General features: G+C 54.4%; 1 protein-coding gene across 1 annotated transcript; it reads right to left on the reverse strand.

The window, feature by feature from the left end:
- Positions 1-1,864: 1,864 nt before the first annotated feature.
- On the reverse strand, positions 1,865-24,705 carry Pfkl (phosphofructokinase, liver type). Its single transcript, XM_031347782.1, has 22 exons — positions 24,501-24,705; positions 20,337-20,410; positions 15,976-16,053; positions 15,309-15,498; positions 14,681-14,846; positions 14,139-14,183; positions 13,833-13,941; positions 11,786-11,881; positions 10,366-10,458; positions 9,244-9,369; positions 8,125-8,189; positions 7,341-7,404; positions 6,249-6,395; positions 5,920-5,990; positions 5,285-5,372; positions 4,590-4,742; positions 4,031-4,195; positions 3,784-3,845; positions 3,473-3,584; positions 2,845-2,944; positions 2,656-2,761; positions 1,865-2,350 (listed from the first exon to the last, which is right to left on the reverse strand). The coding sequence occupies exons 1-22, from the start codon at positions 24,583-24,585 to the stop codon at positions 2,203-2,205; spliced, it is 2,343 nt and encodes a 780-aa protein (XP_031203642.1). The 5' UTR covers positions 24,586-24,705; the 3' UTR covers positions 1,865-2,202.
- Between the last annotated feature and the right edge of the window lie 2,773 nt (positions 24,706-27,478).

Genomic DNA, 27,478 nt, shown 5'->3' on the forward strand with positions numbered 1-27,478 from the left:
GAACCATACAGTTCCTGTGTCTGGATCTCCTGCCCTTCATGCCTCCCTGGTATGCAAATGCCCAGACTGAACAAGCAACTGGGTGGGTGCCACTCTAATCTTCAAATGTCCAACTACAGCCTGCCATTGTCCCCAGACCCTGCTGCTTTGGATGGAGAGAGAACACATTAACAGGTGTGGACATTGATGGTGATTCTGGAACAAGCACAGGTGTCCCCCAGGCGCCCTGACAATCCTGAGCCTGTCAATTAAGAACCTGGAGAATTAGGGCTGGAGATGTGGCTCAGCAGTTAAGAGCACTGACTGCTCTTCCAGAGGTCCTGAGTTCAATTCCTAGCAACCACATGGTGGCTCACAACCATCTGTAATGAGATCTGACGCCCTCTTCTGGAGTGTCTGAAGACAGCTACAGTATACTTACATATAATAAACAAATCTTTAGAGCTGGCGAGATGGGCTCAACGGGTAAGAACACTGACTACTCTTCCGAAGGTCCTGAGTTCGGATCCCGAAGGTCCTGAGTTCGGATCCCAGCAACCATATGGTGACTCACAACCACCCGTGAAATAGGATGCCCTCTTCTGGTGCGTCTGAAGACAGCTACAGTGAATTACGCCGGAGCGAGAGGGTCCGGAGCGAGCGGGGTTGGAGCTCAATTCCCAGCAGCCACAGGATGGTTCACCGCCATCTGTACAGCTACAGTGTACTCATACACATAAAGTAAATAAGAGGTGTGGCCTTGTTGGAGGAAGCGTACTACTGTGGGGTGGGTTTTGAGGTTTCAGGAGCTCGAGCCAGGCCTAGGGGCTCACTGTCTCTTCCTGCTGCCTGCAGACCCAGATGGAGAACCCTCAGCTACCTCTCCAGCACCATGTCTACCTGCACACCACCATGCTTCCCACCATGATGGTAATGGGCTAAACCTCTGAAACTGGAAGCCAGCCCCACTTAAATGTTTTCCTTTATGCTGATTCATGGCTGTGGCCATGGCATCTATTCACAGCAGTAAAACCTTAAGACAATTAGGCTACCAGGCCCATTTGTGTAAGCCAGTCTGGTGAGCCCACTTTTACAGTATGTGTATAGACGCGTTCTACTGGTTCTGTTTCTACAGAGCCCTAATATACAGGCCTTGTTGCCATGTGCTCAAAATCAAACCCTCCAGGGTGCTGTGGTGACACTCATCACTCCAGGACTCCACTCCCAGCAGCTCTGGGGGCTCCAGTCAGATGAAGCAGCTGGGTACATGGCCTGGGATACCCCCACAGCAGCCTTACAGCACTACCCATGGGGAGACCCCCGACCCAGAGAAACCACCTCCCCAGTGTGGCCTGCAGGTCCACAAAGCCACAGTCATAACCTTTGACCTCCATGCACTGAGATACCGGAAACAGCCGCCACCTATTGTAAATATTGTAAAACTCCAGGCACTGTGGAGGATGGACCCTGCCGAGGCTCATGCAAGAACCCCTGCTAAGTGGATTAGGGAGGGATCTGAGGTGGGACTGGCCAGGGCTCAGCCCTTCACAGACTTCTCTGAGGAGCCAGCCTCCCGGCCCCGAGAACCTCCTGGAGATCAGCAACCAGCCAACACCACTATACTGACAATGACAGTCTCCCCTCCAGACCGGGGTCCATCGCCCTCAGGCTGATACGGCAGCCATTCGGGGGCAGGTAGACGGCCCACATAAGGCTCAGCAGCTCTCCTCAGCCCTTCAGGCAGAGCTAAGGACTGAGGTCTCCCCAGTCACTTCCCAGGAGGGATCCCTAAAGTCTGGTCTTGTAGAATAGCCATGGGTAAAGTTTGCACCCGAGTCCTGACAACCCTCTCCCTGAACTCCTCAGGTCACGCTGTCCCCGGCGATCATGCTCTAGACAGTGACTTTATTCCTAAAAAAAAGTGAGGCTCTTTTTTTTCAGCCGTGTGGTGAGGCAGCCAGCTGACCAGTGAGGGAGAGGCAATGTGGGTCTGACTGGAAGGTAGGGGCCCCGCAGGCGCGCTGTCCTGAGGGTGGGTGGGTGGGAGGGCTAAGGGAGGAGCCCCAGAGCAGCACAGTAGACCCCCACATCCTTCAGCCAGCCATGGGCTCCGAGTTCCATCTGAGTTCCCCTCGGCACTGGGATCTGTGGCTCGCACTAGGAGGGAGAGAGAGTCCGGGAACGCAGGAACAGTGGTGATGTTCAGTGGAACGGTGGAAAAGCTCAGAAACCCTTGTCGATGCTCAAGGTGCGGCGAGTGACGTGCTCCAGCTCCCCAGACACGTAGTCCGCCATGCTGATGCGGTAGTGTGCCAGCATCTTCAGCATCAGCCGCAGATTCAGCCACCACTGCTCCCGGGGCATGCGGTGCCTGAGTCAGGTCAAGGTTAGATAGTTACGGAACCGAATCTCGCAATCTCTTAAACCCTGAATACCTAGTTGTCATCATGGCCAGGGTATATGGGGGTACATCTGGGTGCCCCAATACTCTGGCTGGGAGTGAGGGGAAATGCTTCTGAGGTAGACTCAGATACAAGGGTCACAGACCCTCCCCAGACTGCCCTGCGCTGGCCACTGAACACATGGACAAGACTCCCGCTCTTCAAAGCCTGATTAGGGACGCTGTGCAGGAAAGATCTGGGCCTCCCTTCTCCACCCAGCTTCAAAAGGACTTACTCAAAATCAGTCTCTTTCTTGAGTTCTGTGACTGGACTGAAGGCCACCACCTTCTTCCGCAGGCCGATCACACAGGCCGAGTCTGGAGCATTGGCAAACACCCGCCCTACGGGGACAGGTACATGGTACGCAAGTCCGAGCCTCCAGAGACCCCGAGAGAGACAGGTCGGGCCAGTCCATCCTACCTACCTTTACGGTAGACATCACGCAGCTTCTCTGACATCCACAACATGGCCTTCACCCCCAGTTTGGTCCCATAGTTCCGGTCAAAGGGGGTTGGAGCACCACCCTGGAAATAGACAAACCATATCCCTGGAGCTGACCAAGGACTAGACATGAAGGGGGTCCTAGGCCACATGAGCCATGTCCACAAGGATACATGGAGATGTATCCTTGCAATGAGCATGACCACCCGAGGGTCTCAAAGCACCGGCCACCTAGAAGCCATCCCAGAGGCCAGAAATGACAGCTGGGCCACAGGATCCATAGGGAATGGACCCAACCCAAGCCTGAGAGCCACCATGAGACAACAGGGTCTATTTAGTAAATGAGACACTAGGCAGGGAGGAGATAGTTACAGAATGACAGGGGCTTGAGCCACCTCCCAAAGAGGAGGTCTTAGTACAGAGTTCTAGTGCCAGGTTGGAGAATTAAAAAAAAAAAAAAAAAAAAGCTTGCAAATACCTTCTCCAGACCATGCACGGAGCCTCTCCCTCAAGGATTCTCCCAGGAGCCCCAGAGAAGAAAATAGGGATGGAGACGGGAACCCTGGCAGATGAGTACCACAGGGGCCAGGGGACCGCCCTCAGAGCTGTACCTGCTGCAGGTGGCCCAGCACATTGGTCCTGCAGTCAAACACACCCCTGCCTTCCGAGGAGTATAGGTTGTATAGGAACTCTGTGGTGTAGTGTTCATGACACTTCTCATTCCTGTGGAGACACATAAAAGCTGACAGGGCTGTCCCAAGTCTGACCCCGCCCTGCCCTGCCCCACCCTCCAGGCCAGATGCCTGTACTGTGGGATAGGTGATGAGGTCTGGCCCCGCCCCCACCCCGCCCCTAGGCCAGGCAAAGGTAAAGTGGGATAGGTCCCTGTGCCGGCTCTGCCCATCACCCACAGCAGCCTTACCGGAGCACCAGGCCCCTCTGGATGTCTGTTTTCATCTTCTCTGTCATATGCTCCACATTGGCCTGGGAAGGAGAGGTGGTAAACTAAAAGGTGGGCAGACAGGACCCAGCAGCCTCGGGGCAAGGGCGAGGCCAGGACGATAAAATACACTACTTAAAAATGGAACTTGCTGACACCCGTTAAGTGATCCGGAGGGCTGGTCAGACTCGCGGGTGGCTGCAGAGCACAGGAGTGGGGATGGGCTCACCTTTAAGTCGTGGATGTTGAAAGGGTCCTCAAAGACGTAGGCAGCATCAGCACCCACGGCAATGCCAGTCACAGTGGCCAGGTAGCCACAGTAGCCCCCCATGGTCTCTACAATGAACACACGGCGCTTTGTCCCGGAGGCTGACTGCTTGATACGGTCACAACTCTGGAGGGAGGGATCAAGAGGGCGATCAGAGCCCAGCATAGCAGCTCACTACAGTAATCCCAGTTGTCAGGATGTTGAGGCAAGTTCAAGGCCAGCCTGAGCTCTGTAGTGAGTTATAGTCTAGCCTGGGCTACAGAATTGGGGGGCGAGGGGAGGGACAGTTAGTGCCCATCCTTCTCAGTCCCCATGGGCCATAGGACACTGCTACAAAGGACTCACAACAGGATCTCAAGGCAACAGCAATTGCATCCAGTACCAAGAGCTCCCACAATCACATGACAGCTAGACAGGACAGAGCCTGGGCCACCTCCACTGGTTCTGCACAGACCCAGGGGCTAGGAGACCCACCAAGCAACCCACACGTGGCCTGACTACATTCTCTAGGACACCTCACCTCCATCGCAGCGTTGACAGCCGTGTCTGAGCCCAGGCTGAAGTCGGTGCCTGGCACATTGTTGCTAATGGTGGCCGGGATGACGCACATGACGATACAGAGTTCCTCGTAGCGCCCCCGAGCTTCCACCAGCTGCAGCACACCCTCATAGGCCTGGAGGGCAGGAAGGGAAAAGGGCAGGGGGTGGTGTGAGGCAGGGCTCCACCAGGGCTAGGGAGCCATCTTGCCCTGCCCTGTTGATGACTAAGTCGGTACCGTAGTGTTAACACAATCTACTCCCACCCAGGGATTGGATGAGATGCCTGGATGGAGCCATCCATATAAAGACACTCGTCCTTCCAGAAAAGCAGGGTCCTAATGAGGACTAGAGGGTTGCAGCCAAGCTCCTGCATTCACACCTACCCATGTTCATGTGTATCATGTGGCAAGGATTCATCAAGCACCGGGGCATGCCATCAGCGAGCCCCGTAGACCTCGCTACCCCTCCCTCCCTTTTGCGGCCTTCCATTTCTCCTGATCTCCTAGAGGTAGGCTAGGTGTGCTCTCCAAGGTTTTCAGAAGGTAAAATCCTAGCCCCAATCCTACACTCACAGCTTTGACTCTTTGGCTGCCCTAGCCCAAGGTCCATGGTTGAGGCCATACCTATTCCCACCCCCACCCCCACCCCCGGGGTCACAGCATCAAGAAAGCCCCACCTCAAAGCCACCAATAACCAGCAGGGCGTGGATATTGTAGGTGCGGAGATTCTCCACAATGGCCTCCAGGTGGGGCTTGGGCAGTGTCCTGTGGTTAGAGATACGTTAGCCTGGATAAGGAGGTGTATAACTCACAAAACCAGAGTGCATCTCCTCTCAGAAAAATGTGGGGCTCGGCCTTCCGCAGAGCCAGAGGTCAGTCACCAAAGGGCCTCTCAGTGGCTCCAGATGCAGAGATATGGATACCAGCATGTGAGAGGCCTGGGTATGTACTCAACAACCTCACTGGGCATTGTCTAGCAACGACTGAGGTGGTGACAGGAAGGGACATTCTCTCCAGCCGTTGCAGCCCCACAGACTTGAACAGGACAACTTCCCGCCATCACACAACGTGACCATCCATAACCACCCCAGGCCAACTCTGTAGAGGATCTTGAACCTAAAACCACCAGGCCCTGGGATAAAAACCATGGCCCACAGGCGGAAGGGACAGTCCGTCTCTCATGAGGGACACTTCTGCCCAGCTGAGCTGGGAGGTCTGGGGCTGTAGGCTTAAGGGGCCAGCCCTGGACCTCAGGACCAGAATCTCTATCTGTCCCATCAGCTAGGCTGTGCACCATCCAGAAGCCACTGACCTCTTGGTCCCCAGGACCGAGCCACCACGTCCCAGCCAGCCTGCCACATCATGCCAGCCCACTTCTTGCACCTGCAGGAAGACCATGGCTTTAGGAAGGTGACACGAGGTCTGTCTCAGCAGAGACTCTTCAGGGAGGTAACAGAGACCCCATCAGAGCCAGCCATCACCTCAAAGGAGGGGCCTGGGTCTCAGGGCTGATTATGAGAACAGAGCCCCATAGTTTCTACACTCACAGCAGCCAGGGCTTCCACAAGGGCTCTCATGTTCCTTCCTTCTGTTCATGAATCCCACACCCCCAGACACCGCCTGCATCACCTTAACACCTACCTGACCCTTGGCCAGGCCCTCAAAGCCATCATGCACCACGTACACTGTATGTCCCTCGGAGATGCCAGTGCGCACTGCAGAGCGCACAGCTGCGTTCATGCCGGCAGCTGGAGCCCCCACATTCAGGATGGCCAGGGAGAAGTTGGACTTCAGAAAGGGAAAGGACGGAAATGTAAGCCATGGGGGGCCAGACGGATCCCCAGCCAACTGTCCACCACGTCAGCTCCCTTATACACAGAGTAATAGAGCTGTCACGCTCATTCCAGAAAGTTCTGGGAAAGACTAAGTGAGGAAGTGCAAGCCCTGAGTACGTCGCCAGGTCTCCTGGCTTGATAAGGGGACACCGTGTGACAGCCAGGCTCACAGGCACAGCCTGATGGGCTGGGTCAACAGCTGCTTCCGAGCCCTTGGGCATCAGCCACCCTCAGACTGGAGTGCTACAGCCACGGTGGGGGAGGGGCAGCCACACTGTACCAAGAACAGGAGCACTGGCTGTGGTGCCAGGTTGATATATCCGTAAGCTGTATGAGCCAGTGTGCCAGCTCAGAGTATCTGACTGGGACCCTGGTCCCTGAAGTAGCAGCAGCCCCTTCCTCGGGAGATTTCTTTCCCCAGGGTCCCAGCTATGTGAGAATGCACCAATGTCATATATAGGGCAATTCATTCAATGGTTCTTTTTGTTTGTTTATTTTTGTTTGTTTTTTTGTTTTTGTTTTTGTTTTGTTTTTTTTGAGACAGGGTTTCTCTGTGTAGCCCTGGCTGTCCTGGAACTCACTCTGAGGACCAGGCTGGCCTCGAACTCAGAAATCCGCCTGCCTCTGCCTCCCAAGTGCTGGGATTAAAGGCATGCGCCACCACCGCCCAGCTCATTCAAAGGTTCTTAAGGAGCACTACACTATGTTGTAGTGGGGCCCTGTAGCCACATGCAAAGCTGAGTGCAGGCCTCGGTATAAGGCTAAGACCTGAGGCAGGAGGATGGAATTCCTCTCCAGCCCCAAACCTGGAATTCAGTACCCCCCGTGAGGCAGCCGAGGAAGCGGGAGGCTGGCGGACCCACCGCACTGCACCAGAGACATCTGCCCCCTCCCTCACCTTCTCCTTAGACACCTTCTGGTGGGCGAGAAGCTTGTAAATTTTCCAGTTGTTCTCGAAGCTCCTAGAAAGGAAGGAGACCGTGCAGCTCCCGGCCCTGCACCATCCATCCCTCCAGCCACATACACACAGCCACCACGAACTCAGTGAGACGCGAGGCCGGCTGCCCAACAGTCAGAATGGCACACGGGCATCCCGCATGGGACTCTGGGAGCTGGGTGACTTCTCAGCTCAGGGCCAGAACTCAGATCAAAACCAGCCAGATTGCGTGCGGTCCAGCTTGTCTTGTTGCTACATCCCACCTGGGCATATTCAATACCCTCGTGAGATCCAACAGGACACAAGGGTGTGTTTTCCCAGGTGACAAAGCCATGGCCTGAGCATCCATCCCAAATGGGCCTCAGGGCCAGGTAGGTATCTGCAGGAGGTGGGGCCCCATGCCACCAAGGGCTAGAGTCTACACACCTGCTGTCCCTCACTCCCGTCCTCCAGTAAGGCTCACCCACAGCATCCAAAGCTGGTCATGACTTCTGTCCATCTACAGCACTACGACCCCCAGCCCCATACACTCCCTGCAGGTCCATCCCTGGTACAGCAGTCCCTCCTACACCTCACAAGTTAGCTTTGCCATCACGGAGGCCCCTCCCCTCAGCTCCTACAACAGTGGGTACTAGTACAGGGCGCAGAAGGGAGTGCGGCCCAGGACCTCCAGAGCATTCACTGTCCACAACTCATGCTCGCCCCCACCTCCCCAACTGCCAGAAACGATGGCTACCCCCCTCACCTGCCACGGAGCTGGATGGCCTCCTCAAACCTCTCCTCGTCCATAGCCTTCTGCACGTCCTTTGTCTTAAAGAGAAAAGAGGGCCAGGTTGCCAAGGAGGCCGGACTGCACATGCTGACACAGCCTGCTGGGCTCGAGGAGGGACTCTTAGCTGACGCCTTCACACCACAGCCCAGTTTTCAGGAGGCCCAAGAGGCCCACCAGGCCCCAAACATGAGTCCTCCCTTACTAGTAACAAACCAGTCCTGTGCTTCCCCGGGCTCCAAGCCCCGCAGTCTTGGGAATGAAAGGATTCCCAATCCCACCTCCCAGGCCCATAACCAATATCCAAAATAGCCCTGAGACAGGGCTAGGGACCAAGCCTTCCTCCGGCTCCACAGCCCAGCATTCTGGCACCCCAGCCAGAGCCCCCAAACCTCAACCGAAGCCAGCATCTCCCTGCTTGGCCTCACCTGTACCCCATCCTAAAGTCCCTGCTGTGGCTACCCTACCTGCCAGAGCCTTACCCAATCTACCATCCCTTCCCTCCCATCGGAATCCCAAATACCTAATCCCCCACCTAAGACCACTGCCCCCGGGAAAGGTGAGATCTCGCTCCCCAAACCCCCTGATAACATTTGTCCAACCCTCTGGCCAGCTTCTCCTGGCTTTCTTTCTTTTTTTTTTTTTAAATGTATTTGTTTATTTTATGTATTTGGGTACACTGTAGCTGTACAGATGGTTGTGAGCCATCATGTGGTTGCTGGGAATTGAACTCAGGACCTCTGCTCACTCTGGCCCTGCTCGCTTCGGCCCAAAGACTTATTTATTGTTATATGTAAGTACACTGTAGCTGTCTTCAGACACTCCAGAAGAGGGTGTCAGATCTCATTATGGATGAGTGTGAGCCACCTTGCGGTTGCTGGAATTTGAACTCAGGACCTTTGGAAGAACAGTCAGTGCCTTTAACCGCTGAGCCATCTCTCCAGCCCCTTCTGGCTTTCTGAAGCCCAGAAACCCCTTCCTCTCCTACCGCAATCCTTGCCTCCCCACATCCCCCATCATATACACATAAGCAGTGAGACTTGGAGCGGAGGCCCTGAAAGGTCAAGGGTTCTTCTGGAAGGAGGGAGCACTCACCACTTGCACACACTCCATGAGAGGCAGCCGCACCGACTGATTCCCAGAGAGGCTGACTACACAGGCTGGCGTGTCGGGCGTGGCCTCCAGCAGCGCCATCACGGCCTCCATCCCCATCTTGCTACTCTGTTCAGGATAGAGAGGACAGCGTGGCTTAGGGCTGGCACAGCCCCGCTAGCTGCACACGGGTGCACCAAGACGTCTGCTTGCTCTGCAAACCAACGCAGGCCCCCCGCCGATGCAAACACCCCCGGCTTTCTGAGCCTTCCCCACACTGGCCCAGATCATGATAACATGATCAACAGTCACAATAGCCAAACTGGCTCCATTTTCCACTAAGGTCCCCACAGCCTGGCCAGTGGGCCTGGTGAGAGGATGTACCCAAGGTGTCTCTGACTGAAAGTGCCAGCTAGGGCACTTTCTACAACATCCCTCACTGGGAGCCTCATCTAGGTCACCCTCTGGATGCACATGGGCTGATAGGCCGGGCTATCTAAAATGCCAAGAAGTGTGCCACAGGGGACAGACCACAGCCGCCGGCCCTGGCGTGGCAGAGAGAACAGGCGGGCAGCCAGAGATGAAGGACTCATGGAAGACTCCTTGAGCAGGTGTCTCCAGGCTCACCCTGTAGACATCTGGGCTCAGAACTGGCATAAAAATGTTGGCACTCGGGCAGTAGCCAGACTGTAATCAGCTATCCATTACCCCTCATCTCTGCCAGACAGCATGCACTCCCACCAGCATCCAGGGCATTGGCATAGTGGTCTCAGGACATTTTAGATCCTGGTGGGGTGGTATCGGCCTTGTGCCCAAGTCTTGGACTCCCTTGGCCTCTTTAGAGACTAGAGTTTCATGTAGGGTGCAGAGAGGCCTGGATGAGCCAGGGTGTCCCCTTTCCATGGGTTTGTGTCTTCACAAACCAAGTAGGGCCAAGTAGATGGTACCTCAGGGCTCTTGGTGGAACAAAGTAGATGTTGTACATACAGGAACCAAGTCAGCCCAGCCCCTCAGTACACACACACACACATACACACACACACACACACACACACACACACACACACACACACACACACACACACAGTCCCTTATAAACACACACACAGAGGCTTATAAACATACCAGGACTCTGTCAAAGGCTGAGGGCGTCCCTCCTCGCTGTACATGACCCAGCACGGTCACTCGTGTATCGAAGCCCAGCCTCTGAACCACCAGCTATTTGTCAAAAGAACAGAGAGAGAGTCTGTAGGTTCCTGCAGTCCAGTTGTCCATGGGCCCAGCCCCCATGGTCCACCCACGTAGTCTTAGGTTTACAAACAATCCCGAGCTTCCCCAGAACCAGCCTGAGAAATACGCCACACTATCCAAGTGTGGGGTTCATGTGATTGTGTATCAGTATGTGCAGATCGTGAGTTCCAGGACGGCTAGGGCTAGACAGAGAAACCCTGTCTCGAAAAACCAAAATTAAGCCAGGCGGTGGTGGCTCACGCCTTTAATCCCAGCATTTGGGAGGCAGAGGCAGGCGGATTTCTGAGTTTGAGGCCAGCCTGGTCTACAGAGTGAGTTCCAGGACAGCCAGGGCTATACAGAGAAACCCTGTCTCGAAAAACCAAACCAAACCAAATAAAATAAAATATGTGCAGATCATGTGATCGTGTGTGACTGTACACGGAGGGTCCACATGTTTATGCATAGAGAGGTGTATCTGTGCATGCAGGACGGGCTGTGTTTCCTGGCCTGCAGCCCTGGCTATTCAAAGCTGAATGGAGTCTCTGGTCCCTCTGCTCAGTGTCTGCTGGTCCTCTGTGTTTCTAGTTACAGAGAGAACAGCAAATAAGGAAGAGACCCATCAGAGAATCAGAAGGTATGGGAACACGATCACTGAGGCTGAGGGGGTGGGGGAAAAGGTAGAGGTACCAGGTGGGAGGCTGCGTTTCTCTGAGGGATGCCCACCATCACTGCTGCCGTCACCAGAGGGTAGAGAAACGTTCTTCCCAGTACTAACCACTACCTATGTTTCAGTTCCTTCTGTTTTGAGATTAAATTTCATTACGCAGCCAGGGCTGGCCTAGAATCTGTACGGATGCCAGGCTGGCACAGAACTCACTCTCCTTCTGCCTCTGCCTCCCTAGTATGGGATTACAGGTATGCACACATCTGGCAGCTCCACACTGTTGAGTGCTGAAATCTGGAGCGGAGGCGGGGGTGGGGGAGCACTCTATCACTTGGAGGGCTGACAGAGCTAAGACCTAACACTGGAGTGCTGAGGGACCCCGCCAGACACAGAGACTGAATAAAGTCAGGACCCAAAGGGTTGGTTGGGGGGCTCATAATATGGAGGGACAATGCCTTGGACCAGACTTGAATCCTCAACTTCTCTGAAGATCCCAGCCAGCCACCGCACAACTGGCAATGAATGCCCCAATGCCTGACTTTTGCCCAGGGAGGGGCCAACCCAGGAAAGCCAGGACCAGAGCCTATCTTCAGGAGATGCCACTGGAGTCAGTGGACCCAACCTGCTCCAGGAAGCTGCTGTACTCACATCTTTCACGTAGCTGGATGAGATAGGCTTTCCGTGCCGGTCGATGGCACCCTCTGCGATGATGATGATGTTCAGTCGGGAGCCTCGGCTCCGAGTCTGTCAGAGAAGAGACACTGGGCTCGCTTTCCAGCCATGGACCACTCGTAGGTGTGGCCACCAGGGACAGCAAGCCTCACTAGGACACTTATCTACAACCCACTTGAGCAAGGTAAGCTTTCTCCCCACCTCTGAAAGAGGAAAAGAGATCTGGAGTACATGGTAGAGCTGAGGCCAGCCAACTGGGATCCTACTGTCCCAGGGGTTGGGGGTGGGGGAGCAGCAAGAAGCAATACGCTAGGTAGTGGGGGCAGGGGGTGCTCAGATCCAGGATAGGGTGTCTACAGGGGGCTCACTACATAGAGTCATTCCTATAACCAACGACCCTCAGGCCCCATCTCAAATTACTTCTGCATCCTAAAGTGGGGGAACCCCCACCAATGGCAACTATCAGCCAGGGGTTCCAGTACATACTCTACCCAGGGGACCCATAAGGCCCAACACCAGCTCTCTGTAAAAATGACAGTGCCACTGCTGATCCAACCATCATGGAGCACTCTCACACCTACGCTACCTCCCTCAGAGATCTGACAGACACACAGACTGACTGACTGACTGACTTTCATGAGAATTGCTGTGCCGCACACGCCTCTGAGGCAGCAGTGACCCCCAGAGCCCCTGTAGGGACAGGGTGGAAGCAGCTCGTGAGAGTCTCATCACACAGCCCAGGCTGGCCTAGAATTTGCATGACACGCAGGCTGGCCATCTTCCCTCCTGCTTCAGGAAGCTGGAAGCGGCTTATGAATAGCCCCAGGTGTAGTAGAAGGAAAGAGAGGGCTTCGTGGAAGGGGAGGGGGAGGCTGGCAAGGAGCCCGACCTCCAGGCCAAGGTTGCAGGTGGAGAATCAGAGCCAGGGCTCCTTCCCCTCCCTCGATGGCGCTTGAGCAATGAAACATCCTGTGTCTTCAGGAAAAAAAGAGTTGAAGCTCACAGAGGCCAGTCGCCTTAAACAGACAGACAGAGCCAGGTCCGCAGACCCCAGGGGCTCAGGCCCCACTTGGCATTGCAGCCTCTATCCAGAGGCAACCAGGCCTTGCCCACCTCCATCTTGCCTGTAGCTTCACTTGGGAAGGTTCTAGAAACAGGTCCTGACCCCAGGAAGCTCGACTGCCTGGATATGATGCGCAGCGAGCGAGCGAGCGAGCGAACGAGCAGGTACCACTTTCCCTGGGGACAGGGGACCTCTGGTGTGCCCTGGGCCTGGTCACATGATTTTTCTCTCCTTCAGAACACAGGCTTCCCGGAAGGTAGAAATAAAAGAGCCAGAGTCACAGGGCAGACAGGTTGGGGGGATGAGTGGTCTCTGGGGCTTCTGCAGGGCAGGGTTTACCTACTTTTGTTAGAATCACCTAAGTTTAAACAAAAGAGCTGTGTCCCAAGTAGCCTGCTGCAGACCAAGGGACCAGCTACTTCCCCCAGCTGTCTTAGTGGCACCTCTCCTCCCAGACACACCATCTCTCTTGCTTCCAGGGCCCCCTAGTTAGGGCCTGGGATACATCACCGGCAGACACTTCTAGACAGTCATACGCTGGATTAGAACCCACCACCCTCACAGGAGCACACCTACCCTTTGGGCCTTGACATGGTTACCTCTCTTACAGAGGGACCTTGCTCTGGGTCCTAGCTTAAGAGGCCACGTCTCAGAGGCTAAGAGCTCAAAGCCAGCACTCCAAGAAACAAATTCGCCATGCTCCCTGCACTGGCCACAGAGATGGACCCAGACGGTGGCCTGAATATCTCCACTGGCTCTGCCCACAGTGGCTGGGACCACAGGAATATCTAGTCATCAGCCTTGAGCGACACCTAGGCAACATATGCAGCAGTCAGCACCATGACATTTACACAGGCCAAGAGCAGCCAATAGCCAGCGCTATGACCCTCCCAGTTCCCCAGAGCGAGCGGACGGTTGCTGCAAACCAGTAAGGGAAGGACAGGTCCCAGAGCCACTCACCTCTCCCAGCCTCTCACACATGAAGTTCTCCCAGCCGTCCTCAGGGGGCGATTCAGGGATGAATAGCCAGTCGGCCCCGGAGGCCAGTGCAGACACCAGCGCCAGGTACCTGGAGGAGTGGAGGAGCCAGTCTACTCAGGACCCCCTTCCCTGACTCTCTCCCTGCTGCCTGCCAGGACTCCCTCCTGTTCATGGCATTAAATGATCCACTAATCCATGTCAGACATTATGTGTCCCCCACCCAACTGTTCCCAACAGCCCCCAAGTGCCCCACCTCTCCCGGCCGACTACGATAGACCTCCTCACCCACAGTGCCGTCCCATCACCTCCAACACAAAGGTCCTCTGGTGGCTGAGGAAGAAGAAAAACGGGTGTAGATATCAAAGCCAGGTCTTGGGAGTCACACATTTTAACCCACCACACTAGACCAAGAAGACAGGGGGACTGAAAAAGGACAATGCCCATCTCCTGGGCAGGGCTGCCCTGAGCTAGGAGACACCCACCGGTCTACCAGGCAGCTCTCAACCATCTTCAGAGCCTGGTACTGACCCAGACTTGGCGATCCCTGGCTGGAGCCCAAGAACCCCCTTCAGGAGCACCACCACCCTGGAACACGGTAGCCCCTGACAGCTGGTGTGCACTGCTAACATCCCACTGATACCTGGAGGGATGGGAGCTGAGCCCCAGCATCCCTCCTAGCAGGAGGCATGGGCCTAGAAGCCATCAGCTGAGGATACAGTTGGAGAGCCCAGCACACACGGCCCCTGCAATGTCAGCCCCCCGCCCCAGGAAGCCAACGTCACTACCATGACCCCAAGTCAGCCTCGTGTACATGGGTCCTCACTTACCTTTGGGCAGTGGTGGTGATGGCATCAATGACCTCCATGATTCGGTGCAGGGCTGAGTCGGTGCCGATGGTCATGTCAGTGCCGCAGAAGTCGTTATCAATGGAGCCTACCAGACCTGCGATGCTCAAGTGCGCGTAGTTCTGAGCCGTGGACTCTGAGATCTTGCCTGTGTCAGAGAAGCAAAGGCCAGATGAGGACCATGACCCAGCCAGCCGCTTCAACCTCCACAACCTTTTTCTGTCTCGTCCTCCTTCTATAAGGGGTACAGCCCAGCAAGGAGCCGCCTGAGGACAGTGGGGGCACTGTGTTCCGGGTTCCCCAAAGGAGGCACCTTCCACCCAGCAACCTTGGGACTTCGAATCTAATGTCACCCAAGCCATAGCTACACCTCTGCAAATCGATGTCTATGCCCCACATCAGACTCTCTCCGGAAACAGTTACAAGCATGACCATCACACAGCTGGGAGCATGCTACTGCTGGAACCCAGGGTACCACGTGGGCTTCTCCAGACGGGGAGCCTTGACCTCATGTTGACCTCACTACCTGCAAACTGCTCCACATCGGGAGCGGACCTAACTTCAGGCACACCTCCAAAGCCAGTGAAGGGCCAGCTCTGCACAGACCCACCTTCTTTCACCAGCTCCTCCAGCAAGCTGCCCCACTCGTTGCGGAAGATGTTGGCCCCCGTGAGGCTGCCATCACCACCGATGACACACAGGTTGGTGATGCCGTGTTGCAGCAGGTTGTAGGCTGCAGCCAGGCGCCCTTCCCTCGTGGTGAAGGCCTTACAGCGGGCACTGCCAATAATGGTGCCGCCCTGCAGAGATGAAACAAGAGCCTTCAGGAAGGATGGCAAAAGGTCTCTGGAGGCATTGCTGGATGAAGTGGACCCCACTGATTTAGATGGAGGAAAAGTCTCTAGAACCTTGTATAGCTCCTCCCACACCCTGACCTTTCTCCTTGAGTCCAAGGCCTTGGGGAGTTCCCAACACATCTTAGAACTAGAAAATATACCCCCCCACACATATACACATACAACACAGAACCCAACACACACACCCACACACACTAGGCAGAACAGAATCTTCCCTGTCTCCACCCACAGCCTCCCTGGTCTAGACTACTGTATCTTGATGTATGTGTGTGCGTGTGTCTGTCTGTCATTTCTATGTGTCTCTAGGTGTCTGTGTGCTCATGAGATCTCTGCACCAGAATGCCTCTGTGCATGAGTGCACACCCACACGTGCTCACACACTCTCAGAGTGGGAAGGAGCCACCTGGCTTTGAGCCTCACCAGCTGGATGATGTTAGAAACACTGAGCCAGTTGGCTGGCTTGATGTTCTCGCCTCCTTCCACGAGGCCCTCGTAGCCCTGCAAGCAAAGAAGGACGTTTGAGAGAGCAGTCCCATCATGGCAGAAGCACCATGCTCGCCAGCAGTGAGCAGGTTCAAGGGGCCCAACGGCAAGCCCTGCCACTCTCGGGCCCAGCATCCTACGTGGGACTCCGAGCATGCTCCACATGCCTAAGAGTCTGCTTATTACAGAGGGAAATGCACAGACACCCAGAGACTGTCCCCAAGCTGAGCTCAAGCCATTGTACCCAAGTCAGAATCAAGGACAAGACACAGAACCCCAAGGGAAGGCTGATGTCCTTCAAAGATCTGTCCAGTGTGAGTGGTGGAAATGACCTGGTTGTGATCTAAGGGTGTGCCTTGCTACACGACAGCATAGCATGACACCCTCCCTACCCACGCACATATGTAATGCCTAGTTTCAAAGGCAGAAGAAGTCAAGCTGTCAGGAACACACACCACACACATCTCCTCCCGGGAACATGCACGAGCTTTGGATGGAAAGGAGAACTCACAAGTCCCATGGATTCATGGGCAACTAAGGAAAACAATATCCTGTGTGTCCCCTGGTACCTGTGGCCAGTTTTTTCTTCACCCCAGAGCAAAGCAATGGAAATTCAGGGTGCTGCCCCCCACAGGACCAGATAGGACCTGGAGGTTTTAGACTGGATCCTAACGGGGATCCAACATGGCTCCTTTGCAAACCTCTGCTGTTGCTCATCAGACAGCAAGATGCCAGCCAAGTACCTCTACCACACTGTGAGTATTATACAAGATGGACATGGAAGCCGGGCAGTGGTGGCGCACACCTTTAATCCCAGCGCTTGGGAGGCAGAGGCAGGTGGATTTCTGAGTTCGAGGCCAGCCTGGTCTACAGAGTGAGTTCCAAGACAGCCAGGGGGCTATACAGAGAAACCCTGTCTCGGAAAACAAAAAAACAAAAAAAGTGGACATGGGATATGGGTATTTCTCAAAGGCTATGACAAGATGGATGGCCTCTACCATGAAGTTCTGAAGTCCTCGGAGGGGGGTGGGGGCACCAGGGAGAAAGGACCCTCATGCTTAGCCTGGGCTGTCCAACTCAGGTCTTCTCTGTGCTCCTCCCTCGCTAAGTGGCAGGGCCCCAGAGAGTGGGCAGTGAAGGGATAGCTCAGGCCACGGCAGCCACACAAGCTTGGCCTTCAGCCCTGGAATCTAACCAGAAGGTTCTAAGGAGCCCCAGGTAGACAAGGCACCCCAGTCTAGGGATTAGCTAGCTTTCCTAGTTCAGGCCAGGCCAACGGTAGCTCCTCTGGTCACTCAAGACCTGTAGCCACAACAGGGAAAAATAAGACCATTCATGTGCAAGTCGGAAGACTTCAGACAGCAAAAGTAATTCCTGAAATAAGTCAGATCTACAGAGACTCGGAAAGGTCGGAATGCGGCAGGTCAGGAGGCTAATCACTGTATCTGGCTTAGCTTTAGCTCCTGGAACAGCCATTCCTTGCCAATCAATCCCAGAGTCAGAACGAACATCCTGTGTCTAATAGATAACAGACCTTTTGGAATCTATTACCTTAGCAGACCACTGGTTTCCTTCCACTGACCCAAAAGCTAAGGGTGTCATCAAACTACATCTGGGCCCTATAGAAAAGCAACCCCGGTGTGCTGTAACCACCTCTCTGATAGAGCCAGCAACATAACTTAAACCTGCCTTGGTTTACGACTTTGTTCTGTTAAATGATAAAACATCGTAAAACTGCTTCCACATTGGAACGTGGAATTTGGGGTAACTTAAAACTGTGTTTCTGGCCAGGCAGTGGTGGTGCACGCCTTTAATCCCAGCACTTGGGAGGCAGAGGCAGGAGGATTTCTGAGTTTGAGGCCAGCCTGATCTACAGAGTGAGTTCCACGGCAGCCAGGACTACACAGAGAAACCCTGTCTCAAAAACAACAACAACACTGTGTTTCTGGACCATGGCCTTTCAAACTTGACTCCAGAATAAGCTTTTTTTTTTTCTTTATGTATATGAGTACACTGTTGCTATCCTCAGACATGCCAGAAGAGGGCATCAGATCCCATGACAGATAGTTGTGAGCCACCATGCAGTTGCTGAGAATTGAACTCAGAACCTCTGGAAGAGCAAGTCGGTGCTCTTAACCACTGAGCCATATCTGCAGGTCCAGAATAAGCTTTAAACTGTTTGCTTGCTTGCTTGCATTGACATGACTCAAAACACCTCTGTCACCTATCAATGTCTCAAAGATATCAAGGTAAGCTGTGCTCGCTTCCGGCTGGCTAGGATGTTCTAGAGCCTGCACTTCCAACTCTCCCCATTCACTCTTTTTTGAGACAGGGTTTCTCTGTGTAGCCCTGGCCATCTTGGAACTCCCTCTGTAAACCAGGCCTGGAACTCAGAAATCCTCCTGCCTCTGCCTCCCAAGTGCTGGGATTAAAGGCGTGTGCCGCCGCCGCCGCCGCCGCCGCCGCCGCCGCCGCCGCCGCCACCACCACCACCCGGCTCCCCATTCACTCTTAATCCTAAACAATACCTCTCATAAACCTCACTCTTCCACCTTTAAACCAGTGTATTTCACTCTCAGCTATGGGACCTGGAAAGCCACGAGGCCCCACACAGCCACTGTGGGGGAGGGGGGGGAAGGCCCTTGAGAAGCCACGCCCACGCTCTCCCAAGCTTCAGAGTGCTCTGTTCTGTTTTAAACGTCTTTAGAACCCCACCGGCTTCCGGCTCGCTCTGAAATCCCTCCCAACTGGGAAGTAAGGAAATCTTGGGTGCATGGAGTCCCTGCGAAGGAAAGGCGTGGAGACCCTGCAGCAGAGAAAGAGCAATCTCTCTCCTTCCCTTACCGTAGTTGCTGACACCCTCAAAACCCAGGCACCACTCCTCCAGTGCGGCTCTGAGCTCAAAGGTGCAGCCACCATTTCCTTACCTTGTCATTAAAAGACCACCTACTAGGAGATAAGGGAGGACTCATTTGCCATTTAATTTTAATTAATTAATTTTTTAAAGATTTATTTATTGTTATATGTAAGTACACTGTAGCTGTCCTCAGACACGCCAGAAGAGGGCGTCAGATCTCATTACGGATGGTTGTGAGCCACCATGTGGTTGCTGGGAATTGAACTCAGGACCTTGGGAAGAGCAGTCAGTGCTCTTAACCGTTGAGCCATCTCTCCAGTCCCAATTAATTAATTTTTAAAAGCTTTTTTTTTTTTTTTGAGACGAGAGTTCCAGGTTAGTCTTTTAACTCACAGATATCCTCCTGCCTCTACAGCTAGAGTGCCGGGATTAGAGGCACTCACCACAGAATGGAAGAGGCTAGGATCCTGAGGAATGGGGCCTTCTCTCCAGCTAGGACCCAGCTCCCCCTGTTTGGAGCCCCCATATTCTCAGGTCACCAGCCACATCTGCCAGGCTCCCTTGGCCTCAGATCTGTGAGACTCCACAGCCGGGTTTGCAAAGGTTCTCCCTGCCACCCCCATCCAAGCTTGAAGCCTGAACTGTACTCACACCCCCACACCTCCAACTATCTCTCCTTCCCCTACATCTGTAGAGCAGAGGGCTGGGTATGGTCCTGTCATAACTTGGGGCCAGGGCAAAGGGACAAGGACACACCCAGCAGCGAGAGAGGGAGGGGCAGAGGCCCTATGGGAGGCAGAGCTGCGGTTGGATAGATTCACTGTGTATAAAAGGTGAATACAATGTAACCTCAAGACAATACTGAGGGAATCCAGCAGCCTGCGAGGCACGCAGACAAGACACCCAGGGAGTGGGTGGGAAGAGAAGAAAGAAAATAGCTGGCAGACTCCAGTGTCTGCCCAAAGCGACTTCAGGGAGCCCCTCCATCCCTGCTTTGCTTCTTATAGGCCACAGTGTCAGAACAAACCAGGACAGACAGTGTGGGCCAGAAAGGGAGTGGAGGAGGGCAGTTCTATGCCCCTAAGGCTCTAGGCAGCCAAAGACCTGGGGGTGAGGTTGGAGGTGGGATTGTACTATCTGCCAGACTAGGTAGGGTCCTTCCTATTGGTCCCTCCCTCTTGGTCCTGGCTGGTCTTCTAGTGACTGTGGGACAGTATCAGTGGGCACAATATCCCATAATGTTTCCATTCTGCAGATGTCTCTACTCAACCCCTTTCCCCCAGACAATATCCATTCTGTTAGTCCAGGCCCAGCCACCTGAAAGCCTCCAAGGTGACCGACCAGAGCACAACAGACTACCCCGGGCCACAGAACAATTTGTTCTCTGCAGGAACACATACAGGTTACCTCACCACAGGCCACCCCCCGCCATCCCACTTACCTCATAGATGAGGAAGACTTTGGCCCCCACATATATGCCCATACGAGTTACAGCCCGGACAGCGGCATTCATACCTGTGAGGGAGTCAGACACGCCATCAGTCCAGGCAGGGAGAACTGGACCCTCCCATAGCCCCCCACCCCATCCTAGTGGGCTCGGGGGCCAGGAAATCAGAGCCTGGCATTAAACTCCTCTCTGAAACCTTTCGAAGAATATGGGGGAGAGCGGCAGCTGCTCTTGAGTAGGCCTGGTTTCCTTCCATTCCGGGCTCTGTTGCCTTGCGTATGGCAATAGGAAGGCCCTGGTCTCTGTCAGCAGAGAACCCCACTCTTGCAGGCTCCCAGAGCCAGGTGCTAACCATGGGGCGCAGAGTGTAGGGCCCAGGCCTCTGCTCTGGACAGGTAGGTGGCGCGCTGCCTCTGGCCATACACCTCCCCCCAGGGCCTCAGCGAGCAGTTGAGCAGAGCACCAAGGGTCACTGGCTGTACCTAGCTGAAGGCTGGCCTCCCCGTGTGTCCTCCCACCTGACTGGAAATTCTACTTCTGCTCTGTCTCACACCTTCCCAGCGCCCCCCCTCCCACCCTCCGCAGCAGGAAAGATCACTGTTCCAGAAGTAGCCAATGCCTCCCATTCCCTAAAAACAGGGGACATCCTACACATCTGGAATGCTGAGCAGGGGACATCCCACACATCTGGAATGCTGAGCTCCAAGGCCTAGAAAGAAGAGTCCACAGCCAAGGCCGTGGCCTGGGCTGATGGCTCCCTCTGCTCTCACCTGGGTGAGGACAGGAGAGATGAACTTAGTCAGTCTGCAGCAACCACCAGGCTTTCCTTCTTCCCCTTAGCCCATGCCAGCAGGCCCAGAGGAGGGATCCTGGGTCCTGGTAGGTGGGATAGGAGCCCTAGTGGCTGAGATAGTTTGGAGATGCCAGAGACTAACCAAGGACCCACCATCCAAACCCCGATCGCCTCTGGCTCTGGGGTAGGCCACATACTCTTGGGAAGGCCAATCTTAGCTGTCCAGGGTATCCTACCAGGCAGCCTGGTAGGTGGCAGGGACAGAGGGGGGTGGGGGAAGCACAGGGTTCTGTAAAGAGTAACCCTCCTTTACACCCTAAAACAAAGCCTACACTGAACCCTAGAAACAACGCAGGTGCCAGCCCAAGCAGGGTGCCTAGCACTGCAGAGGACAAGATGGTAACTCTCATGAAGACTGCCCTTCTTGTTGCCCTTGTGAGGGGACGTTGGGGGAGCAGAAGCCCCTGAGAGGGCCACAAGAAAGCTGCTTTGGCAAAACGTTCCTGTTATTGTTTGAACCACTCTGTAGAGTGCCAATCACTGTGCTGTCGGCCTGGGTTTGGAGGACGGGGACACCCCCTCAGCTTGATGCACCTGATGACTCTGTGCTCTGCGCTGAGGCCAGGGGACAAGGGATGGCCAGAGGGGGCAGCATGGTCTTCAGTGCAAACGTCACCTTCCTGCTGTGTGTGCAGAGACTGTGGCAGAGGTCTGCGCCCTACCCTCTGTGTGCCGCTGTCCCCACCATTCATTTTATAGCCCAGAACTCGTGGTGATCCTCCTGCTGTAGCCTCCTAATTACTGGGATTATAGGCCTGAGCTACCACACCCAGCTAAAGGCCTTTCCAACTGCACTTAAACTTGCTTTTCCTTCTCAGACCCAAACAGGGCAAAGACCAGGTCCAATCCAAGAGCCATTAACAGAGAGCAGGCATCGTCTGTTGGCCTGTCAGCGGATATAGCCAATAGCCACCCTGTGAAGAGCCAATGGCTGGTTATGCATTTGCTGCACAAGTTACCTCAGAGACAGGACCTTTGGGAAAACAAGGTGTTATACAGACACCAAAAGAGGATCCTGGGTCTACCAAAAGTGTTACTCATCAGCTAAAAGGCCTATGTCCAATCCCAGACCCCCGCGCAGCTCAGGCAGCTCGCAATACAAACAGGAAGTCAGTGTCTCCCCTGACCACAGGGAAGACAGAACCAGGGAGCCATGTAGCTACAGGGGAGAGGCCCGAAGGAAGAGCCAGCGTTGACCAGTGCCTCAGCTGGGATGTGACTGAGGTCAGCCAGGCTCGTTTGTTGCGGTTGTTTGGTTAATTGATTTTTTGTTTTGCTTTGTGTTTTTTTTTTTTCTACCTGTAGTTATTTTTAAACAAAGCCCTCCAGTCAAACAGACATTGGGAAACAGTAGCCCTCTTCAGCTCACCAACATGGACTCTAGGCCAACAGGAAGGGAGAGACTTGCGTCTCAAAAGGATGGGTCTTCCTCCCCTGGCTCAAAGGAAAAAAAAAAAGAAACCTTTTCATAGGCCAGAGGCAGAGCTTGGGTCGGGCCAAAGAGCTGGTTATCTCCGGCCAGGCAAGGTCTAGGCCCACGTTAGCTTCTCCAAGGAAGACTGATGCTCACATGTTCAATGCACGCAGACGGGGCTCTGTGAGCACACAGAAGGCATGGGGAGAGCCAGCGGCTGACTGGGCACAGAAGCGGCACCAGCCTGGGGAGCACACCCACAGGCAACTTCCAGAATTTAGACAACAGAAGGGCTCCGCTATGCCCCGTGCCAGCTGCTGCCCACTGCCCGATACTGGCCCTACCCAAAGAGGACTCTGGGGAAACCTGCAGAGAGAGATCTTGCCCTGAAGCCAGAATGGAAATGCAGGCAGGTTTTGCTTCCTGACCAGGAAGGGCCTCCTGCCTCTGGTCCCTCTGCCAGCCTCCAAAACAAATGTCTGTCACCCTGGTGGCCCTGGCCTGGCAGCTGTGCACAGAGAGCAGCAGGAACTCCTCCTCTCCCCCCAGAGACCACTCAATATTACCATCCCTCAGACACTAGGCACCCCCTTGCTCAGACAGGAGCCTGAGATGGATAGCCTATGCCTGCCAGAGCCAGGAGCCCTGCAAATGGGATTCAGGACTCTGCTGGCCTCACTGAAATGCTTATCTAATGGGTGAGGTGGCCCAGCTAGGGCCTCTCTTGTGGTCCACTACCATGGGTGACTCTTCCACAGGTCCCCAGCCCAGTCTGTGTCCCAACACCGGGCTGTCCTCTAGGGTACAAGCTATAGCCACAGCCCTGAAAAATGGTCTGTTGACTGCCAGCCTTGATAGACTAGGCCCAGGGCACCCAGTAGAGATTTAAGATTTCCAACATGCTGGGCGGCAGCGTGACATTCTTTTTCTGCCTTCCTGAGCTTGCAACCATGCTTGTAAGATGTATATCCATCCTGTGTTGTTCCCACCGATCTCTTAGGTAAGGGCTGGGCAGTCAGGAGCCGAGCTTTGTAGCCTGTGTCTGTATTTCCTGAAATGTTTGGAAGGAATTGGTGAAGCCCAACGGTGGGGCTCAGGGAAGCTAAGCCCCTTGAAGCCCCACATGCCTTCCTCAACCCTCAACTGGGTAGGATTGTTCTTCATGGACCCAACTAGAGCCAGAGACTTCAAACAACAGCAGTCAGCGCGGAACCAAGTCACCAAGAAAGGGGCTGAGGGGAGGGCAGATTCTCCCAAGTCAGGGTTTTCCCTAGCCTTACCAGGCAGAGCAGAGGCTGTGCATCCTGAACTATTAGCCATGTGGTGTTTGCCCTGTTACAGCGGTGAAAAATGCCCTACCCCTAAAGTTCTCTACCCGCAACCCCTGCTCCACGCGCTCTGTTCTCCACCTAAGTCTACAGGAAGCAGCCCAGGCGAAGGCGTGTGGGCAAGCCTGCCTCACCCTCACCCCATCCCAGTACAGACAAGGTGGGAATCAGAGGCTGCACGGAGAGGGTACAGGATCCCTAATCCTTTCAAATTCCTGGGCATGAAACTTGGCCGACTGCGCTCTCTGAGGTCCCGACACGTGTGGCCTAGAAAGGGACAGCCAAGTGCCCTAAGTCTGCGTGCTACGCGGACACACCCCCAAGCCGGGCGGACCCAAGCAGCGCGAGGGCGGGGCATGCCAAGGCCCGTGGCCCGCAGCACGTACGCCAGCGACCCGGGGCGGAGTCTGGGGACGGGGACCTGAAGCCGCAATGCCCCGCAGGAGGTTAGCTGGCCACGCATACGCAGGTCCCTAGCGAAGGGCAGAGGATAAACCCCAAGGGTCCCGAGGACAGACAGAAACCCCAGATCCATCCGTAAACACGCCATCGCGCCCCATCACCTTGCGCATCACCGCCGCTAGTCAGGACTCCGATGGCTTTGCCAGCCCCGGACATCCGCAACTTCTCCAGGTCCACAGTAGCCATGGCGGCAGCGGAGGCCAGGAGCCGGAGCTGCTCCTCTCCCGCCGCTCTGCGTTCCGCGCCGCTGTCGCCTGTCCCCGCCCCGTGCCGCTGCCAGTGCGCCCGGTTCGTCCCGCCCCGCCCCGGCTCCGCCCCCAGCACAACGTTTGACTGACAGGCTCGGGGACCTGGTCGCCCCTCTAGTGGCTATGGGAGAAGGTAGCTGCTATTGCGCTTAGAAGGGCGGAGCAGCGCACGCCGGTCCACAAATGCCTGCGCAGCGGTTCCGGAACCCTGGGTCCCCAGGCACGCCACCGGACTCTCCAGGCACCCAGCAGTCTGGATCAACGTCCTCACCAAAGGGAATCCACAGCCTGAGCCTGACCGAAGTTTCTGAGCCAGGGGAGTTCATGCTACCGCGAGCTGATTTTACATCTGTCCAGGAGCTGTTAAACGAAACCTGCTGCCAAGTCTCACGGACATTTTAAATCCCACTTGGCCAGCATCCTGGGACTGCCCCGGGGGTGCAGGTAGGTGTGGCTTAGGTAAGCATTCCTCAGCCGCACCTAGAGTTGCAAGTCTCCTTCCAGAAGTTAAGAAAAAAAAAAAAAAGCCAACCAAACAACAACAACAACAACAAAACCAAAAACACACAGAAGCTGCAGTTGTATCTGGGACGATACCCACGTAGCCACGATTCGTCCCATCCCGACTGCTAGATGTAGCTGCGGATTTGGAAGGAGAAGCACGTGGCATCGGCTCATCCTCACTTCAGGGGGATTTCCTAAGCCTTCCCTCAACCCTCACAACCTATAGAGAGCTCCCGGTTCAGGGGCGTGGCCTTTGCCTGGAGCAAAACGTGAGGAACCAGCCCCTCAGGATTGGTGAGAGAGATTCGAAGCTGGTGGAGCAATGGCCAGATGCAGGACTCTCAAGGAATGCTACCCACAGTCCAGAGCGCTGGATCTGGGATGTCATAGTAGGGCGGTCCTGTGGGGATGAGGGTACCCCATCTAATCCGGATGGCTTGTGTTTCTTGCCTGGTTTTGCTAAATTTTTTTAAGAGTTACTTTTATTGCCTGGCGGTGGTGGCACACGCTTTTAATCCCGGCATCCAGGAAGCATTAGCAGGCTGATTTCTGAAGGGTCAGTCTGGTCTACAGAACGAATTCCAGGACAGCCAAGGCTATACAAAGAAACCAAGAACGTGGACGGAAGGAATAAAGGAAAGAAGGAAGGGGTGGGCCGTTTAACTCAAATTCTAAGAACATGTCAGGGCTTTTGTTAGGGTAAAAAAGAAAAGGTTTTGGCTGGAGAGATGGCTCAGAGGTTAAGAGCACTGGCTGCTTTTCCAGAGGTCCTGAGTTCAATTCCCTGCAACCACATGGTGGCTCACAACCCTCTGTAATGGGATCTGGTGCCCTCTTCAGGCCTGTAGACATACATACAGGCAGGCCACTGTATACATAATAAATAAACCTAAAGAAAAAAAAAGTAAAGAAAAAATGTTTTACTGGGTTGTGGGGGATTATAACTCCTGCATAAAAGTCATATAAGGTTAGGGGAGAAAAACTTGTTGTAAAACCAAGTTCAAACTATTTGATAGAAAATACTAGTGTCTAAGCAGAGTGGTGGTGGTGCACGCCTTTAATCCCAGCACTTGGGAGGCAGAGGCAGGTGGATCTCTGAGTTCAAGGCCAGCCTGGTCTACAGAGTGAGTTCCAGAACAGCCAGGGCTACACAGAGAAACCCTGTCTCGAAAAACCAAAAAACAAAACAAAACAAAACAAAAAAACCCACTAATGTCTAATGTGTCTTACAATGGACTAGAAACATCAAAAAAGGAGCATAAAAGCTATATGCAGACTATAGAGCCCTCACAAGTAGCCCCTGGACCAACATTTTTTATCATTATTTTCTTGTAATCTTAGCACCTATGTGTATAGACATGTGTGCCCTCCTGGTTTTTTGTTTGTTCTTGAGACAGGGTCTCTATGTAGCCTTGACTGGCCTGGAACTCACTATGTATGCCTGGCTGCCTATGATCTCACAGAGATCTCCCTGTCTCTGCAAAGGCATGTGCCATCCCTCCTGGCTCCTAGTTATATTCTTAAAAATACAATGAGATTCCACCTCACTCCTTAGAACAGCCACTAGGTCACTATCCATCTACAGATGACAAGTGCTGACCAGGTTGGTCTGGTTGGCGCCCTTAGGTACGGAGGAGAGAAAGCGAAGGGCCTGATGGGCCCTCAAAACTTAAACATTGACTTAAAGTAGGTCTCAGTCCATCTGAAGCAGGTCTACACCGCCAACACCGGTTCTTGGGTTGTCCATGCTATTGGGGCCCCTGCTGTCGGGCTCTGCCCTGTGAAGCCCGGCAGGAGTTCATGCTGCCCACATGTAGCCCGAATATGCTGTGTTTATCTCTCAGATTCAGGAGTCAGTAAAACCAGTAGCCCAAAGTTCAGGGGACTGGAAATTGGGCCTCCTGGGTTACGGTTGGCACAGCAAAGCTTATGCTATCCAGAAGGCAATAGGCCGCCTCCTGGGAGTTAGCAATCAAGCCAACTTTCCAGTAGTCGGGAGCAAGTTAGTAAACTCACAAGGGAAAAAGGGATACACTCCGCCTCTGGAGGAGTCCAGAGTGGAAGCTCTGTGACCCTGCTTCAAAACCCGGAGCAGAGCCTTCTGGGGCAGGCGCGTGCCAAGGCTGCTTAGATCCTGGAACACAGGCCAAGGTCGAAGGACCAGGTCCTTGCTAAGCCCTGGTCCCTGGCTACAGGGAGGGAGGGGCCAGGAGTGAAGATGGGGTGTGGTCAAGATGAGAGGCGGGGCAGAGGTGTGGGCGGGGAGTGTTCTGAACCCCTAGAGTCAGGCCTGATTGAGTAGCCATCAGCCTTTTCAACTCTGGGAG

The sequence above is a fragment of the Mastomys coucha genome, unplaced genomic scaffold (assembly GCF_008632895.1).
Source record: "Mastomys coucha isolate ucsf_1 unplaced genomic scaffold, UCSF_Mcou_1 pScaffold3, whole genome shotgun sequence".
NCBI classification, from domain to species: Eukaryota; Metazoa; Chordata; class Mammalia; order Rodentia; family Muridae; genus Mastomys; species Mastomys coucha.

What these genes read in the sequence shown, in the direction of transcription:
- Pfkl (XM_031347782.1), bottom strand. Translation starts at nt 24,585, where the DNA reads ATGGCTACTGTGGACCTGGAGAAGTTGCGGATGTCCGGGGCTGGCAAA. An exon ending in CATCCAGCTACGTGAAAGAT is followed by an intron (nt 10,459 to 11,785) that starts GTGAGTACAGCA and finishes TTTGACAAATAG; the next exon opens with CTGGTGGTTCAGAGGCTGGG. An exon ending in AGGGCCTGGCCAAGGGTCAG is followed by an intron (nt 5,991 to 6,248) that starts GTAGGTGTTAAG and finishes GTCTTCCTGCAG; the next exon opens with GTGCAAGAAGTGGGCTGGCA.